The sequence below is a fragment of the Apteryx mantelli genome, chromosome 2 (genome assembly GCF_036417845.1).
Source record: "Apteryx mantelli isolate bAptMan1 chromosome 2, bAptMan1.hap1, whole genome shotgun sequence".
Classification (NCBI taxonomy): Eukaryota; Metazoa; Chordata; class Aves; order Apterygiformes; family Apterygidae; genus Apteryx; species Apteryx mantelli.
This window is the reverse complement of record NC_089979.1, coordinates 88,957,725-88,975,598: the sequence shown is the minus strand read 5'-3', so window position 1 is coordinate 88,975,598 and position 17,874 is coordinate 88,957,725. Positions and strand designations below refer to the sequence as shown.

At 35.9% G+C, this 17,874-nt stretch overlaps 1 protein-coding gene across 1 annotated transcript in view; it reads right to left on the bottom strand.

Moving 5' to 3' along the window:
* Nucleotides 1–17,874, bottom strand: part of DNAH5 (dynein axonemal heavy chain 5) — a 181,319-nt gene that overhangs the window by 76,613 nt on the left and 86,832 nt on the right. Inside the window, exons 25-40 of the mRNA XM_067291003.1 lie at nt 15,538–15,756; nt 14,780–14,842; nt 13,565–13,803; nt 12,508–12,748; nt 11,832–12,031; nt 10,850–11,003; nt 10,033–10,196; nt 9,220–9,376; nt 8,019–8,231; nt 7,016–7,240; nt 5,723–5,895; nt 4,476–4,654; nt 3,238–3,425; nt 2,431–2,625; nt 1,595–1,729; nt 796–903 (exon numbers count right to left, since the gene is read on the bottom strand). Coding sequence (XP_067147104.1) covers nt 796–903; nt 1,595–1,729; nt 2,431–2,625; nt 3,238–3,425; nt 4,476–4,654; nt 5,723–5,895; nt 7,016–7,240; nt 8,019–8,231; nt 9,220–9,376; nt 10,033–10,196; nt 10,850–11,003; nt 11,832–12,031; nt 12,508–12,748; nt 13,565–13,803; nt 14,780–14,842; nt 15,538–15,756 — 2,853 coding nt within the window. The remainder of the gene's footprint in view (nt 1–795; nt 904–1,594; nt 1,730–2,430; nt 2,626–3,237; nt 3,426–4,475; nt 4,655–5,722; nt 5,896–7,015; nt 7,241–8,018; nt 8,232–9,219; nt 9,377–10,032; nt 10,197–10,849; nt 11,004–11,831; nt 12,032–12,507; nt 12,749–13,564; nt 13,804–14,779; nt 14,843–15,537; nt 15,757–17,874) is intronic.

Here is a 17,874-nt window from a genome sequence, read left to right as displayed (position 1 = left end):
CTAGGAAATAACACTTTGAAGCATGAGGTTCAGGTTCCTTACAGTTTCTCCTAACGTAAGCTTAATTTACACAAGTACTTTTTTTTTTTTTTTAACTTCAACTGTATAAATTACAGAAAGCAGAACAGTTTTATACACATTAGCTGATGATTCAACTCTTCCTTGCTAGGGAAGCCATAAATACAAGTAAATGAAAAAGCCATGTACTCAAAATTCTTCTACTGTTTTTACTTTATTCATACCAATATTTTTCAAGCTTTTTATTTCTCTGTTTAACTATTAGATAACTATCTGAGGAATTATTGAGAAGTGGAGAAAAAAAATGGATAAAAATCTAAAATAGAGCTGATCATTTGAATGTACATACTTCAATAACTCTCTATACCCCACTTATGTTCTTAAGTCAGCCCTATTGAAATGGTCTAAGAAATCTAGTGGGAAATGAAACAGAGGAAATGATGTTTTAGGAAAACCTTTTTCAAACTCATGTTTTGTTAGTTTTTATACAACTATTAAATCATGGATCAAGGAAGGTGAAGGTATATACATGCATTCTTCAAATTAGTCACCACAAATGACCCACTAGGAAGCCACAAGTCACCACAACGAGCAATTCAGGGACATACTTGAGAATAAGGCTAATAAAAACATGACAGTGGTAGCAACTTATGACAAACCATATTTTTCCTCTAAACAGTAAAACGTATCAACTGGATAGATACGACACAAATTATTTTCTTAGATGTCTCATTGCACTGGTTATGGCACAACAGTTCAGATCAAGAGAGGCATTACCTGTTTGTCAATGGCAGCTTCTAGTTCAGGATAGCCTACTTTATCAAGCTGGATACCTGGAAATAGATCTTCAATTAGACTCAGAAATAAGGGTTCATCTTCGTCAATCTAGTGGGAAAAAAAAAAAAAGATTAAAACTTAATTTATTTATCCTAGCACATTAAAAGAAAGTCTTTAACTCTTATAAGCCTACAGAAATCTCCAAAAACTTCAGGAACAATCTATGCTAACTTTCTAGGCACTAAACATTCTAGCAGGATTCAGCAAAAGGAGATCATGTGATGCTTCCAATAATCAAATTTATTGAAAATAAACCACCAACATACAGACTGAATTTACTAGAGTAGATTTTAGCAATGAAATGGATACGAATAGTAAGTTACTTGTCTAAGGTGCATAAAAGAAAATAAAGGAGACGAAGTATCACAGCAGTAGAAGAGGTTTTGTCAGCTATTGAAGACGTATGAGATGGTACTCATTACTAGAAATAATAACAAATTATTTTAAAAGAGTGTCAAAATACAGCAAGCAGAAAACTTTAGGTCAAAACTTCCAAAGGCAAGACATCATTACACAGACTTCTACTTGGTCACTTACTTCTACAGGCAGCAGGAAAAATATGTAAAAAAATTCTGAACAGAAAAGGCCATCAGGAGAATGAAACACTTTCAAACCAATTTTTGTGTAAAGGACACATCCAATCTTCTGCAGATATTCTTAACAGATTTAAATTGTGTTTCCAAAAAGCATGTGGTCCCAAAGTACAGTTAAATTAACTTATCAGGTCCTTGAAACTTACCAGTTTAGACAGGTTCATGTCTCTTAGCACACGCATGACTATGGTAGATTCAGTATCTGTAGGATTTGCTCTTTTTGCTGCTCCTAATGTGCGTAATACTGACAATATATTCCGCAAGCCAAAATCATAATGCACCTAGGCAACATGCAAAGTTGGAAAAAAAATAAATTCCCCTATTTAACAGGAATCAAACAATTCATATTTATCATTCAAGGTATGGATATGTATGAGTACTGGCACATGTGGCACAAATGTCTCCTAACATCCAATAACCAGTCTTTGGCTATATAACCAGGGGCAATTTATTTCCCCACTTCTGCTGCCATTTATTAAACTTTAAGGTGTGACAGAAACAAGAAATGTAGTAAGGTAAGTTTAGATTCAAGTTTCTGAGTCAAGATGAGGTTCCCAAGGACTATTAAGAAATGAGCTATTAAGAAATGAGCTATTTTGAATTCACTGGGCACCTTGGAAACTAACTTTAATTGAGAAACACCTGAACAAGCATAGGCTGCACGAACCAAACGCCTCTCAATCCACTCTATAGGGAAAAACTAATAAATAAGCCCTTTATATGTATTAGTCATCACCACTCATTACAGCTAAATTTTAATAATAAGCAGTGTTTTGAATGACACTCCCATTCCTGTACACAGAACATGTAGCAGAAATTAATCCTCCAGGACAGCAGACAGCTGCACTGCTAAATTACAAGTGTTACTTAGTTTACTTGGTGAACATGAACTTGCCCATTTTCTCCACATAGATATTAATAACTTGTGTTGCCATACATGGCCTTTCTCTACGATAACCTTTCCCCTAATGAAAATAATCACCTGTTTTGAGAGTTGTTCTTCACACAGCTTGTAGAGCATGAAGAATTTTCTTGCCAATACAACATTAGCAATGAAACCACAACTAGCCAATTTGACACGAATTATGATTTGACGATCAGGAACCATCATGGCCACTGAACGGAAGTTGATCTTCAAGTTTTCAGGAAGTTCTTGCCGTCCAGCATATCCTGGATTCTGGAGAGAAGAACAAGTTTGGAAATTGACCGCACCTTGCACAAACAGAGAATCAGCAACAGAACATATAATCTGGTTTAGTTAAAAGTAGCTTTTACTTTAAATCACACATAAAAATGTATTGCTAGGCATATTTACCATCACATTTCTACAGTAATTTCTGCAGTATTTTGGCAATTTTTACACCCATGAAAAATGTTATACCTGAACAGTTCAAATGTAGATTTCATTTGTCTTAACAAAACACTACTTCTACTGGCTACTTCTACTTGAATATGCTCATTTTTCTGTACTTGTAGCAAAAAGCATACTTTGGGAAGCAGAAAATATATTCTAGTACACAAAAGGAATCTGACATTGAGATAACAACTTATCTTTACAGGGCTGGCTGCTGTAGCAACTGAGTTATTTATTAACTGCAGACACTTGATGTCACTGAAACAAGATCCTGTAAACTGTCTTTGTAATCATGTTAACTTCTCAAACTGTCAGTGAGTTCTGCATGTTAGGTGAATCCAAAGCTAGCCAGTACTTTTAATATACTTTAGAAATGCTTAGAAATGATTATCATACAATCATCACTGGCATATCATATACCTGCTGAGTACCTACCATAGTAAGAAAGATGCCAAATTCAGGGTTCATTTCCACATTATCTCCATCAGTAAAAATAAAGCTTTTTTTACATTCCTTCTTACATGTCAACACAATAGCAATTTGCTGTGCAGCTACTGATAGTACTGGTAAATCAATACGATTGAACTCATCAAAGCAACCCCAGGAGCCAGACTGAGCAAGACCTTCAAAGAGAAAAGTAATGAAGCTTCTGATCATTATGTTGTTAGCCCTTTTTTGGTGCAATTCATCAGCCAAAAATCACAAAAATCTGCCTCAAGAAAAAAATGTCCCTTTTGGCAAGTTGGGAAAGAGACAAGGAGAGGAGTTTAATTCTTTTTCAAACAAGAATGTACAAAGTTCCAAAAGTCCTCAGGCTTGCTGTCTAGGTCACTGCATCCCTAGATCTCTGGTCCTTCGTTCAGTATCTTGGATGTTTTTCCTGCTTCTCCCTTACCCCACAAAATCTCCGCTATAAACCTTCACAGATGAATTCAAGCAAAACCCCTGCCCTATTACTTATTTAGTTCCATAAGAAAATCCAGAAAGAACTTATGTCTATGAAATTAGTTGTCAACAGCTTATTTCACAGATTAACATGAACGGTACAATTGCTTTCACCTGGAAAGAGGTGAGGAATCCAGTCTTCCTCAGATTTTTTTTTTTTGGGGGGGGGAGGGAAATCACAGTTAACAGTTACTTGTAACAATATAAGCCCTTAAAAGCTAAATAGCAAAGGACTTCCACTTGATCTCTAATTCCACATTTGCCATCATTAACAGGTATCAATTTCTAGAGCCTAAAAATAATTGTCATTTCCATGTAAATACTGTGCCAATTGCTGTTTTTAAACAGATATACTGCTTTTCATTCACTTTCATGCACTTCCTTCAACCAATAAAAATTTTGACATTTGTAAGGAGTTAAAACACAGAAACCACATCCAACATATCCCGCCAGTTCAAGAAAAAAACTCACAGCTTTTTCTTTTCATATTGTTAGTCCTCCTTGAGTAATTTAAGGGTATCAGTATAGCCTTGTAAACTGTCTTATACTTTTTATACTTTTTTTTATTTCTTGGAGACAGTGTTGCAATGGTATTTTATATTATTGACAAGATATTAATTAATTGCATTCATTAAAAGGCTGAAAACCAGCTGCTGCTGCTGTGTTGATCTTGTTTTACAAAGACGTTCTCAGAGTCTCTGTAACTTTCACATAGGCTTACATCTTACCTTTGAAGATCCTCCCAAGTCCTCGGAAATCCATCTGGTCTGAACAGTTGAAGACCACTACGTATTTTCCAAGGCACCGTCCCATGTCTTTGATAGTTTCCGTTTTTCCAGTTCCTGCAGGTCCTGTAGGAGCTCCACCCATGTTCATACCCAAAGCTTGAGCCAAAGTGATGTAACATCTAAAAGGCAACAAGCTATCATGACTTAATGGACTGCAGTGCGCAGTTTTCTGTGTATGCCAGATGTTCTTACTGAAAATTGTTTGACATGAGGAAGGTCTGGTTTAAGGATGCCAGGAAACTGCTGAAATAATATGTCTAATTCCAGTTTAAATCAGTCAGAAAGAAAAACCCTTCACTCAGCCTCTGATGTGGGTAAAACTAAGGTTCACTTCCTCATACACAAAGTAGAGGAACAGATAATCCTCAATAATCAACAACCTGAAAGATCACAAGAAATGAAGAAAACAGATACAGATACCCTGCTTAGCCTAGTTTGGTTAGCTTAGTTCCTAAATCACTTTAACTGCAGTAGGTCTGAGCTACATAATAATTACTGTGGAGTAAAACCCTGAAACACAACTTTCTCTGCTTTCTTTCTTTCCACTTTTAAATTTGATCATACAGTGCATCCCATTTTCATAACTGAAACTTCTGTGTGATGCTATAAACCATCAGCTATCAAGAGATCTAAAGAAAAGTTCTAGAATTTGCTATACGGAATAGCAAAAAAATAATATATTTTTAAAAGCCCTTATTTTGTCACTGATAGCTTATAAAGCATGCTTTGTGTTATTACTACAGTTAGGCAGGTAGACCTCTCTGGTAAAACAGGATTACCACTACTTCCACATCCTTCTAGAACAAAGATCTTCAATCCATTGCAGCTGAATATAATTGTTTTTCCTCTCTATTCTTCTTTACCTCTCCCTGCATACAGATATCTATCTGCATGATTTACCTCTTTTTTAGGTATATTAGGATCTTATAAATGAGGATCATGTTCATGTACATCATACACATGAGGAATACACAATTATATGGCAGAAATTAAGTTGTTCCATATCATATGGCATAGAAACAAAAATATTCATGAATCCCACTTAAAATCATTGACTCTGATAAGACACTGAAGGAGGATAAGTTCTGCAGAGATCTATTTTGCCTCCAATAGGCTTGACTTAACCGTGCTTCTAAAAGCCTAGATTTGGGGTCAAAGGGTAAAGGAATAAAATCAGTCTTCGTCACCTGTCCGTAAGTGGTGTTATGACAAGCCTGTCAGTACAGCCCAAGAATTCATTCTGGTATGTGAAACTCACATCAGTGATATTAATCATCATTTTATCAGCGTTGTCATTAAAATAAAATCTACACTGTTTCAGCCACTCGAAGTCCGTAGGGCTCTTGATATGCATGCAACACTAAGAAAAGAGGGGGGAAAAATAGTATTAAAAATGAATAGTCTATCACCTCCAAACAAAAGACTTTAAGTCCAGTTAACATTAGAACTTCCATTTCTTTTAACTACCATTTTGAGTTTTACATTTGAGTAGGAAGAATGTAATATGATATTTTATCTTAAACAAAAAAAGGCATGAGAACAGTATGATCCTGCACACAAACCAGAAGAAAAGGTATTTTAAGAAACAAAGTGGCATGGTGCACATAGTTAAGAAGTTCAACAGAGTTGGGAGAAATCCAAAGTAGAGTAGCTGAGTGTTAAAACTTCTATTAAAAAAGAGGCCCCACAAGTTGTATGTAAAAGAGAGGTTTATGAAACTTTGCAGGACTACTAGAAAGAGGATTTTTACTAGTAAGACCTGGTCCTATAATGAAGAGCTAGGTGTGCCTGCTCACATTTTAACCCAGCAATGGATTAAAATTCAGCAATCATTTTCTTGAACAGCTTAATTTCAGAGTCAGGTCCAGAGCTTTCTAAATGTAAAAAAAAGTGCTATTTTTAAACTGTGATTGTTTAGGTAGCAAATGCCTTCATTTTCCTAATTTTAGTATCTTGCGGCAGCATGATAAGATGCGAAGTTAATAAGTAAATACCTAAGTAATAATTAGGCATGCTATTGAAACTGGAATAGAGGTCATAGCAGTTGCAAAAAACTGCAAGCTTTATCCTGTACTGTAACACTACATTCATTCGATTTATTCCTTGAGACTCACAGTTTACTCCATAGAAAGCACTATTACTTGCAACACATAATATATGAGGAAAAAAAGGTCCCTAACTGATCATGCAGAGGCATCTAACTTAAATAGGCCAACAGAAAGCATTATAAAATTATTCTAGTGCCTGTGGGGCAAAAAAGAAATAAAAAAACACTCAATTAGTTAAAGAGAAGTTATGACATTGATTGCAATGAGCTTTTCCATAATATTCCTAGTAACATAATCATTACAGTCCTGAAATTAAATGCATAGTTTAAGAGCCAGGAGTTTATAGGTCATAGCAACATTTTCTTCATGTCTTTTCACACTGTTTTAAGTGACTACCACTTCATAACCCATTATGAATTTTTCAACACTTACCAGACCATCAAAGATGTCCCTCTGATGCACATGGATAGTGATTAATGTCTCATATTTAACTCGTTCCACTGCATTAAGGTCTTTTGTTGTTATATCTATCAGAATGTTGAGTAGATCCAGGAAAAACTGGTTTGTCTTTTGCATAATTTTTTTATCATACCTAGCATTAGTCAAAGCTTCTTCTGAGTCTCGTGTCCAAATCATCTGAATCCCCAACAACCCAACCTTAGGAAACAAGAAATAGTATGTTTCATAATATTATCCCTTTCATCTAGGATGTACATTCATAGACGTGGAAAACCTAAAGAAATGGTTCTACCGATATTTGCATAGAATAATTTTTTCATGCATCCATATAGAGGTCACTCAACCCGCGCACTTATTTTGTGTCCCAATCACGTTCATAAATACATAGTTAAGTCCAAAGTTTGGTCTTAGAGACGCTGCTTCTGAGGCACTGCTGATACAACTGTTCAATACAGTTTACGTTATAATATAGAATTAAGAACCAATCAGTGAGTAATTAATGCTTCAATTCAGAATCTTTTTTTTAATAATTCATGAACTCTTTATTACCTCTCCAACAACATTCCAGATCACAAGTGAAAAAACTTCGAGTAAGAAAATAATTTTCCCTCAGTACTACTCCCTCCACTCGAAACCTTTAGCAATATACTTTTTCTGAATACATAAGCAAACAGATACAATTTACTGCTTTTCCTTCAATAGTCAGGTATTCAGCTTGTAAAGAAATAGGGTTAAATCTGTTGCATTAATTTATTGCATTCAGCATTTTTCTGAATAAGAGCTTCAAGGTGAGTTTTGATCTTTTGGTTTCAGATACATGAAGTGGAACTTAAAAGACTGAGGTGATTAAGATAAAATTAAGTGTCAGTTTTGCATTTATAATGCTGGCTGCAATTTTAATTGTGAAGGCAAGAAAACCCCACCAATATGTTATACGTTTGTGAGCAATTCTTCATTAATTTAATAATGATTTTACCTGGGCTGGAAAAGTAGAAAGAAATTCAGTCAACTGGAAGCCAGTTTCCTGGATGTTCATGGCTGCCTGGCAAATAACATAATGCAGTGATGACTGGGATTCCTTCAGCAGAGAATTGAGCCAAACTTCCACATTACCTTCAGCCATTACAGGTCTACTCAGCTCTATAGTCTCACCCTCTTGTGAACTAATCGACAATATACGATCATATATCTAATAAAAACAAAGAAAGAACAGTTTGTCATTTAAAGATTTATCATTGCAGTGATAAATTGTCATTTCTCTACCATAACTGTGTGATTTTCCTGCCATCATTCCATTAAATTCTTTTATGTAACCAGTAAATGATACCAGTCTGCTAAGCAAGACATAAAATCAATTAAATCATTACTCCTGGTGTTCAGAAAGGCTTTAAAATTCTGGCATCAGCTGAGCAAGTAGAAAAACCCCAGTACACTGAAAATTCTTAAATTTCACCTCAATTTCAGTAGTAGCATCCACTGTCCAGTAACAATAAAGGACACCCTTCCCCATTAGTGGTGGCTTAATGTTCTAACAAAAATTACGGCCTTAAAATAAAAAAAAATAAAAAAAAGGAAACACAAAAGTTAAGAAATATGGTCAAGCAAAGGAAATTCAAATGCATTAGGAGATAAAGAATGTCTAAGAAAAACATTATTGATATATACATAGGAAACATCTTTGTTGCAACCTATTCTTGTTAAAAAGGGTATAAGAAAATTGTTCTTCAACAACTCATTTGAAAGAATATTAAGGATGACTCAGAAATGGATGAAAGACTAGACACCAGATTTTTTTTCTTACAATTAAAAAAATTGATGACTAAGTACAAATACAGACAATCTGAACAAACAAATATGTTCATAAAAAATTAGAAGCTCATCTGAGAGGACACTAGCCTACACTAAGTCACAAAATTCCTCTTTTTTTTTTTTTCTCTCCTGAAACTCAAGCACCAGGGCAAATTTTCAGTTTGCTTTGCTATTCTTCATAGTTTTCCTATTAAGCAAATGAGGATATGAAACCATATCTTACAGGAAGAAAACGTACACAGCATCAAGTAAATGATGAGCTTTGTAAAACAGTCAAATGCCCCATGCACCCAGGTAACTTTCTATTTAAAAAGTATCATGCATTGTTTAACAATCTGAAATAATATTGAGGTTGGGACAGCACATACCCTCTCATGGAATTTGACTGTTTTAATATTGTCAAAGACATTCAGCAGATGGGCCTGTATAGTGTGAGAATCTGATGCCTGGCCAAGAATTTCTAAGAGAGCAGGATCTGACACAAAGAAGAATCGTGGAAATAGAAGGCGTTTTTTCTCCAGGTACCTGCATTTAAAACAAATTGGGGGGAGAGGGGGAGGAGACGGGAAGTGAATTAGATTAATTTATGCATCCTTTCCTTCTTAAGAGTGGGATTTCTCGCAATATATAGAAGCAATTTTCATCAGTGGTAATAATAACAATTCTTATCCACCATACCTTCACGTTAAGCACCTGTTTTGAAGCTCCTTTTCTAGCATCAGAAATCATTTCACTGAAAGCTATTGTTATTTGATGGAATGTAATCCTCACTCAAAAGAAAAGAAACTAAACTGAAGTGTTTTTATATTTCATCAGTTACTTGCCATTCAGATCCCTCATGCTGAACTTACCCCAGAGATGTAGGAAGGGTTGGAATAGGATATACAGATCTAGGCTGTTTGCTGTCTTGAAACTAGGCTGAACCAGCTTTAGTTTCAACAGATGTAGATAGTGAGAGCTTAGTCGAACATCAAATACTTATCAGTGAGGTGCTAGCAATTTCTCTGGAGGTGTGATATAATTCTGGAATGTATTTATTCAGTTCAGCTGAATGCGGAGGGAAATAAGAACATGATCTTTCCAAAGTCCACAGGACAGTACCCAAGCAATTGCCCTTTGTCTAGTTACACAATTCACAACCATTTGCCCAAAACAGTGCTCTTACCCTGTAGTAGTCTTACCCTGTGAGTGACTTCTGACAAATTTCAAGTTGCTCTAGTAAATGTGGTAGTAATTGTCCCATGATTTCATCTCCAACACAGCACTGAACAACATTAGGTATTTCATGGGCTCGGGTCATGATCCTCACCCAGGATTTATCAATGTTAGAGAAACGCTTTGCTTCCTGTTGAAACATGGGGATGAACATGGAGAGAAAGGAATGGAGGAAGAAAAAGAGAAGAGGGAAAAGGCACTGGCTTACAGAATTAGCAATCTTCTCACCAGAAATCACCAGTGTCCAAACACTAAGAATTTTTCAGCTTAGAGAAACACAAATCTTTCAGCCTAAACTATATGGCTTATTTTCTACCTCACTGTCAATCCCATTAAGTGCATTTTTCTCCCCCATCATTCACTATGTTTGCATTACATGCTCCAAATTTGAATATTTTTTCTAAAAATGAAAGATGATTTTTGCTTCAAAAAGCAATGTAGGAAAGCTTAAGATAAGGATTCCTAGCAAAATTTTAGGTACTACTAGGCTGGTAAGATGTGACGCTTACGCAAACATTGGTTAATAGTTTAACAACTACACAATAGTTTACACAACAATAGTTTAACAACTTCAGCATGAAAAGATCAACAGGATCGCAAATTCTTATTCTTCTTTCTAATAGTATACTTCTGCTGGCATTGTTTACCTAACATCTTAGCAAGTCTAGTTTTCTTAAGTACCAAAACAATGAAGTTTATGTTACTGCCTTAATTATGTCATCAGAGTTCAGTTTTACTCTTAAAATCTAGGAAATCTAGCTGAAAAAAGGTATGTTTGAAAACCTTTGGAAGCTGCTTTGCTATGTCACCACCAACAAAAACAGCTTCTAAGTAAATCCACAAGTTCTGCACAGTCAGCCAGTTCTCAATGATGTCTGTTGTGTTGGAAAGATAGTGCACCCATTTTTGAATCTGTGGCTTGAATGGTGTGTTGTATCTAAAATAAAAAAGACACTTGCTTTATTTCAAGAAGGAAACAATTTTTTGAAAGCCAGCACAAACTTCAAAACATTGTTCATAAGAAGGAGGAATAATTTTGCCGCCTGTAACTTTGTGAAGCGATGGAATACAAACCCATACCTGACTCAATTCGGTGTAAACCACATCAGCTCCAACCTGCTGCTTGAACGCAAGGTGTCTAGCACAGCTCTAATCCAACAGGAGCTGAACAGGAGCAAGATTTAAATTTTACTCTAAGGTAAGCCAGTTTCAGAAAGGGACTGCACAACATCTTGAAAGCTGCAAGACTCCCAGTGACCAGGTCCTTAGCAACTGAATGCTTGCTTTTGAACATCTGCCTGACGATCATGTTCTGTGTTCCTTACTTTATCTGGGGGCTTTGACACACAAAAAAAGGACAAATCGAAGTTCCTTTTAACTGTGATCTTTTGTTTCTTCAGCAACGGGCTCTGCAAGAGAGGTGGTGACCTAGCACTGGGGGCAGAGTAGCAGTGCCTGTGAGGCCAGTAGGATTCCCGCAGTAACCAGGCAGTTCTATGCAGTCGTCCCTTTCACGCTCATCAGTGCTATCTTGCATCCAGGGGAACTGTCAAGGTGATTAGTCAGGAAGTCAGAACTGCATCCACTTTCTTTCAAAAGAGCTTAAGGCAGTAACACAGGCAGTAAGAACCAGCCCATGAACAGCCCAAGGACAAGCAAGCTGTTAGTTTTGACCTAAATGCTTATTTTCCTTCTTTGTGGAAGACAGCTTTGTTCAGTAAACCAAAGCCTCTCGCCAGTATTTATAACCCCCCTTTCCTGTTACCTGTTACTCATGAGAGAACCAAGAATCATCAAGCTGTCCTCCATGCTAGTAATTGTTTCTGATGTGCTGTCTCCTCTTAAGAGAAGTTCCCCACGGGTTTTAAAGTTTGTGAAGATAAATGTTTTGTTGTCCCATTCAGCTATCACTTGTTTTAACTTCTGCTCAATGTCTCTCTCCTTCACAGCACTTATGCAGATATCCTTTTAAATAAATAGCACATCAAAACAAACTATTAACAGTTCAAGCCTCTTGTATCCAAAACTAACTGGTATTTCCATTAACCCTAGTTAAGCTTATGAGCAATCATTTATCTAGTGGAAAGATCTACAGACACACGAACATCATAGCTAATAACCCGTATCCCACATTGCAATATGGCCAACAATGGTGGGAAGAAAAGGATAATACAGTGATTATATTTCATACCCTTGATATTGCAAAGCAAACCACCCTCACAAATTAATTCCTGGGCCAAGCTGCATGTTTTAAAGAGAGGCATTGACACCACAGTATACATGCTTCATTATTATTTTATGCAGAAGACTGAAGTGGTGGTCCATTCCTCTTTTTCCTTTAGAAAGAATACCATCTTGTTCTCCTTCTTACTAATTTTACTCAGATACTATTCTAGTACCACATTTAGTTTCATGAATCCATTTCTGTTTCTTCCCAATACCTCTATTTCCTCTTTATATCTTAGTAGTGGAGCTTCCATGATATCCCTCAGTTTGAATGTTTCACTTTCTACATCAAAGTTATGTTCAGTGAGATCTGTAATCCGTTTCCAGTGCCGAGGCATCATTGCTTTATTTGACATACGCTCAAGCATTGGGCAACATTCACTCCAGTCCTCAACAGTCTTCTTTAGGTCAAGAAAGGCCTGCCATTCCTTTAGAGCACGAGGAAGCTTATGGCATCTACATAAAAATAATCCAAGCTTTATTAAACAGTTTCAGATATTCTTACTGCTACCCATTTACCCACCATATGGGGTTTTAATGGCAGACCACATATCTTCTAAACTCAGGCTCCCTGCATTTTAAAGATTCTACATGTGATCCGACGTGTGAGAAAACCTGGTTCCCTTCTACTTCGTTTTCTGATAGCTGGCAGCCTACTTGCTCATCCTGAGGAGCGTAGTTGCATTATTCTGATACACTTTGTCCAACTGATATCCAGAAACAATTGGACCACTTTAGATCTTGATTTCCTCTTTTGGCTAGGCTTATGATATGGACTGCTTTGTGCTCTAGAAGAAACCCTTTTCCTCAGAACAGGCAGATTTATTTCTTTAAATCATTTGGTTCCTGGTTTGATAAAAAATTCAGCTGCTATGCATGTAATATATCCCATTTTGTAGCAAAAATATTCAGTAATTCACTAACTTGCATTAGACAACAAGGCTGAATGTCTGTCTCATGAATAATAATCTGATGACTAAAAGAAGTGAAACTTCCATTTATAAACAAAATAAATACTAATTCTTAATGTATATTCCAATCTTATCAAAAAAACAGTTAACTGAGAAGCTTTCTAAGGAACAGGAAGCCTCAACTCAGAGTCTAAACTGGCTCCTTTATTTTATTAAGTTAGTAATGGATATATTTTTCAATTAAAATTTACACTTCAGTGAACAAAAGCATGCTTACATGTGATTACAGGTGCTAGCTGATTTTAACCATATTTAAGAAGCAACAAAAGTATTTTAGGCATCTTCACAAACAGTTTCTTACCTGTTCTGAAACTCCGAAAGTTCACTGTTAAGTTTTCCAGTGTCTAATTCTGACCAGAGAATATCACAGTAGCCATTAACTGTGTCAATCACACTGTTATATAGATTATAGAGTTTCTGTAACAGGTTCAGTTGCTTCTTTATCTCAAGTAGCTGAGGATACTGTGTAACAGGCAAACCAAAAAGACCTTCCCCATCAGTATAGGTAATATATTTCCGAAAGAGATTATCAAATTGATTCTAAAAAAAGAAAAAATAAGTAAGTAAGTCAAAATTCAAGGTCTGGCATTATGCTTAGAGCTGCCTTAGGGAATAAAATCAGAAATAATCTAAAAATATGTATGGGAAATGCTAACAACTTACACTGTCAACTTTTCATGAGAAAAGCAACTTTTAGGGAATTAGGAATTCAGAGGCACATCTTTAGAAGTTGGCAGGCTGTTTTCTCCATGTGGCACAATGATAGAAGAAACAGTAAATGCTAAACTTTCACTTGAAAGAGGTGGAGTATGATATGCAAAGCAGCGAAAGGTGGATGCAGAAAATTCTACCTCTACATTTATGCTGTAAAGTTCTTTTAATGAAGGTTTGCTATAAGGATTACTATGTTTAAGTAGCAGTTAAAGAAAATAAATTTACTTGTCAATTTTTATATTACTGAAGGAATGCAGGAGGAAGCCAAATCAACTGCATTGTGGGAAAAGGAAGACAATTAGAAGTCATCATTACAGGAACAGAAATTAACCATGGTATGAAGAAACATTTCAGCAGAAGTAGTCAGTTTGAACAGAAACCTTTAATAGTGTTAAAAAAATAATAATAATAATAATAAAAAAGAAACAATGAAATTGGGCAAAAGCACAACCTTGTGAGGAAAAGACATAATGATGAACACAAGAACAGCTTATAGCCCAATATACTAAATTTGAGAGTAGGCTCTCACATTAGGACATCTGAATCTAGTAATCATTACTCATTATCTATGCAGTCTTTCTTTTATACAGCTCCTGAAAACATAGTTTTAATCAGTATTCCTTGCAAACTCATAGAAAAAATGGCAACTAAGCTCCCCTTAAGTTTAAAAACAGACTTTGTCCAATTAGCAATCTTACTATCAATGAAAATTAGTTCAACTACTCTGATCCACATTCTTAAAGTCTTCAGGTGTTAGTTTATTTGCACTAATTTTTAATCAATGTCTTGGAATTAACAGTACCTGAAACATAGTAAGTCTGTTACTGGCTTCTGGAGGCTCTAAGCCAACCACCATTGGCCCATTCTGAGGGGGAAAAAAAAAAAAAGTTAAATAGTGAATTTAGAGGGGAAAAAATAACCACAACTTATTTCTAAACAGCAAATTCTAAATGCTAAATTCAATCATTTTTGCTGCTGCAGGATTTCACCCCTACCAGCTGAATCGAGAGATCACACGGTTCCCTGCACTAACCGCTTAGTCTTCAGTACAGAACACAAAAGGCAATTCATTTTCTTTTTAATACAGAAGGAGTCTTCTTAATACTGTAAAAGACAGGCAATGGTAGCTCTTTTTTCAAGGTAAAAATCAGCATTAATTAGAAGGTGATGCAAGACTGGTTCAGCTTGGCTCACTTACATTCTACTGAGAAGGAGAATATAAGAGCTGAAGCAACTGGTACTTATATTCAGTATCAGAAAACTTACATTCTAACATTCAAAATAATTTCTCATTAATTCCAACCTTCACATTTGTGTGTTCTAACAAGTCCTGTAATGTAAAGCCTTACATGTGACCACCTTTGCTTTAAGTGCTGATTACTAGCATTACAGGCTTTAGTCACCTACACACAAAATAACCAAAGCCTGTCATGCATTTAACTCAAATACCACATTTGCAAGCACAAACATCTTTCAGACAACAGAAGCACATCCAGAATCCTTCCATGCTCCTACTGCTCCTCAAAAACTCCTTTACTACAATACACCACAAACACTCACCTCATCATAATCCAAATAGAACTGTGCACAGTCTTCAATAAAAGCCTCCACAGTGCTAATGAGCTCTCCTCTGAAGTTTGGCTGCAAAGAAATCAGCTGGTTTTGTACTTCATTTGCCCGGACTAGCAGTTTTTCCCAAGTGTAGTGCAAAGTGTCCACCTTGTCTGACTCTTCCTTGGCCACAAGAAGATCATATTTGTTTAACATAGCATAGGATTCCTGTAAGAAGGTTGGGTCAAGATACACAAAACAGTAACTGAAGTTAATTTTACACATACATGTATGCTCACATTTTAAATACTTAAGAACAGAGAATGATTTGTTAGAAAAAATAGAAAATTTGTTGTTTTGCATAGCAGTTGGCACCAATCTGGCAAACCAATGCCAAACTGAAAGAAACATCAAAATGAAAACTAGTTAGCTCTCCTCAACTCCTTAACTTTCACAGACCTTTCTGCTTCTGATGGAATTTTTCCTTAGTGCAATCTGCCTCCCTAAAAACTATTTCAGTTAAAGTGTACAGGTTTTAGTTTAATTTAATAACAGTTTTATTCTGATACATGCCTTATTTATTATGACCCAAGCAAAATATTACCAGAAGTGATCTATGAGGAAACAACTAACCAGAGGCCTTCAGGTAAGTGAAGCAAACAAACCTCTGTTCCATATGGACATTTAAGCCCCACTTCATGTTTTCAGCACAAAAGCAGTAGGAAGACATATGAAAAGTTACCACAACTAAAATGTTGCAAGTATTTCAAAAGTTATAGCTATTGCTCTTTCTCATGATTATAAATCTGCTTTCTTCTCCTCTATTTTCTCCGAACACTGATCTGCATTCATATCACCAATTTGTTATCTACCATGTGCTGAAACCCTTAGACAAGTTTCACAAAAATGCAAATGAAATTCGCTAGCTGTATTTCAGGCTAGAAGGCAGGTGAAATTCACTTACTGTGAGTTAGCATAGGGTAGAGTACCACGGAATTTTGCAGCCTAACACTTTCATCTGAAAATTTTTGATTAAACTGCAATTACTTCCATTTACATTTTCCAGTTTGACCAACTTGCAGACAAATTATGAAAATGGAAACAAAAATTATTTGTCTCTTGTCTTACTAGGTCAACCTCTGTTTCCAAAATCTGAAGTATGAGTCCATGTGCCTAGGGAGCCCAGGCTCTTCCTTGCAGAATTGGAAGTCTAGGAATCCTTGACTACCACAGCTTGTGCCTTGGCTCCACATCACAGAGAAAACAGGTACCAGCCCTGGCAGCAACTTCTAAAGTGTCAGTTCCTAAGAGACCCTGTTACCCATAGCAATTTCACAGATGGTTCCAGGGTGCTGACATGCTTTGCTTTTCACCATAAACTATGAATCCTATTTTGCACATCATGGGACTAAGGGGACCCTCACAGCTTCTAAGGCTGAGCAATACGGTCTTAGCTACCAAATATGAAAGGGCTCCTTTTCCATTGTTTGCACGTATAAATACATGCTGCACTCCATAGATTACTCCAGCTCAAAGAAACTGAGTGAGAAAACATAGGTTTGTGTTTTTTTCACTCAGACATGTTTGTCTGACAACAAATACAGTTTTTACATCTCTAAAATAGAACATTCAGTTTTTCAGTATTTGGAAGAAATTAATTCTGTATTGAATGACTTCAATTAAAAAAATAAAGACACAACCCTGATAATAATAGCATCGTCAATCAGGAATCATGAACGTGCTTTAGCAAAAAAAATTATATTGAATATCTAAGGCAATGGTGCGTTTTGCCAAACTACAGTATCCTTATAACCACACCCTGAAGTCAGGAACGATAAGAAACAGTGATTGTATATTTTTACTTCGGATTTGACCAGAAGCTTTATGCTTCTGGTCAAATGATTAATAAAAGTATTCTAGTAAATGAACTTCTTTAAGGATGTCAACTGTCCATGTTTTTTCACCCATGATGTATCTTACTGGCAAAGCAATCACTCTTACACATTCTCATATAACATACTCTAATTTGCCCAACATTAGCTTTCTCCTTTTCTGTAGGCTAAGCTGATGCAAAATAAAAAAAAGACAGACAGGAAAATCGATGTTTTTCATATACGATTAGACTTCTACATAAAGATTCAAAAACTTTCTTACTCTCATTTCCCTCTCATCTAAATCACTCATTTTCTTCTCTACTCTGCTTACTAAGCCACCTCTTGTCTCAACAAGTTTACATTTGTCCTAATCTTGCAAAAAAGGTTTACAGGAACACAAAAGGTCTGCCACCCAAGCATTAACACACCTGAAAACATACCTTTTCAAAGTGCATTGTTAAGCTTTAACTCA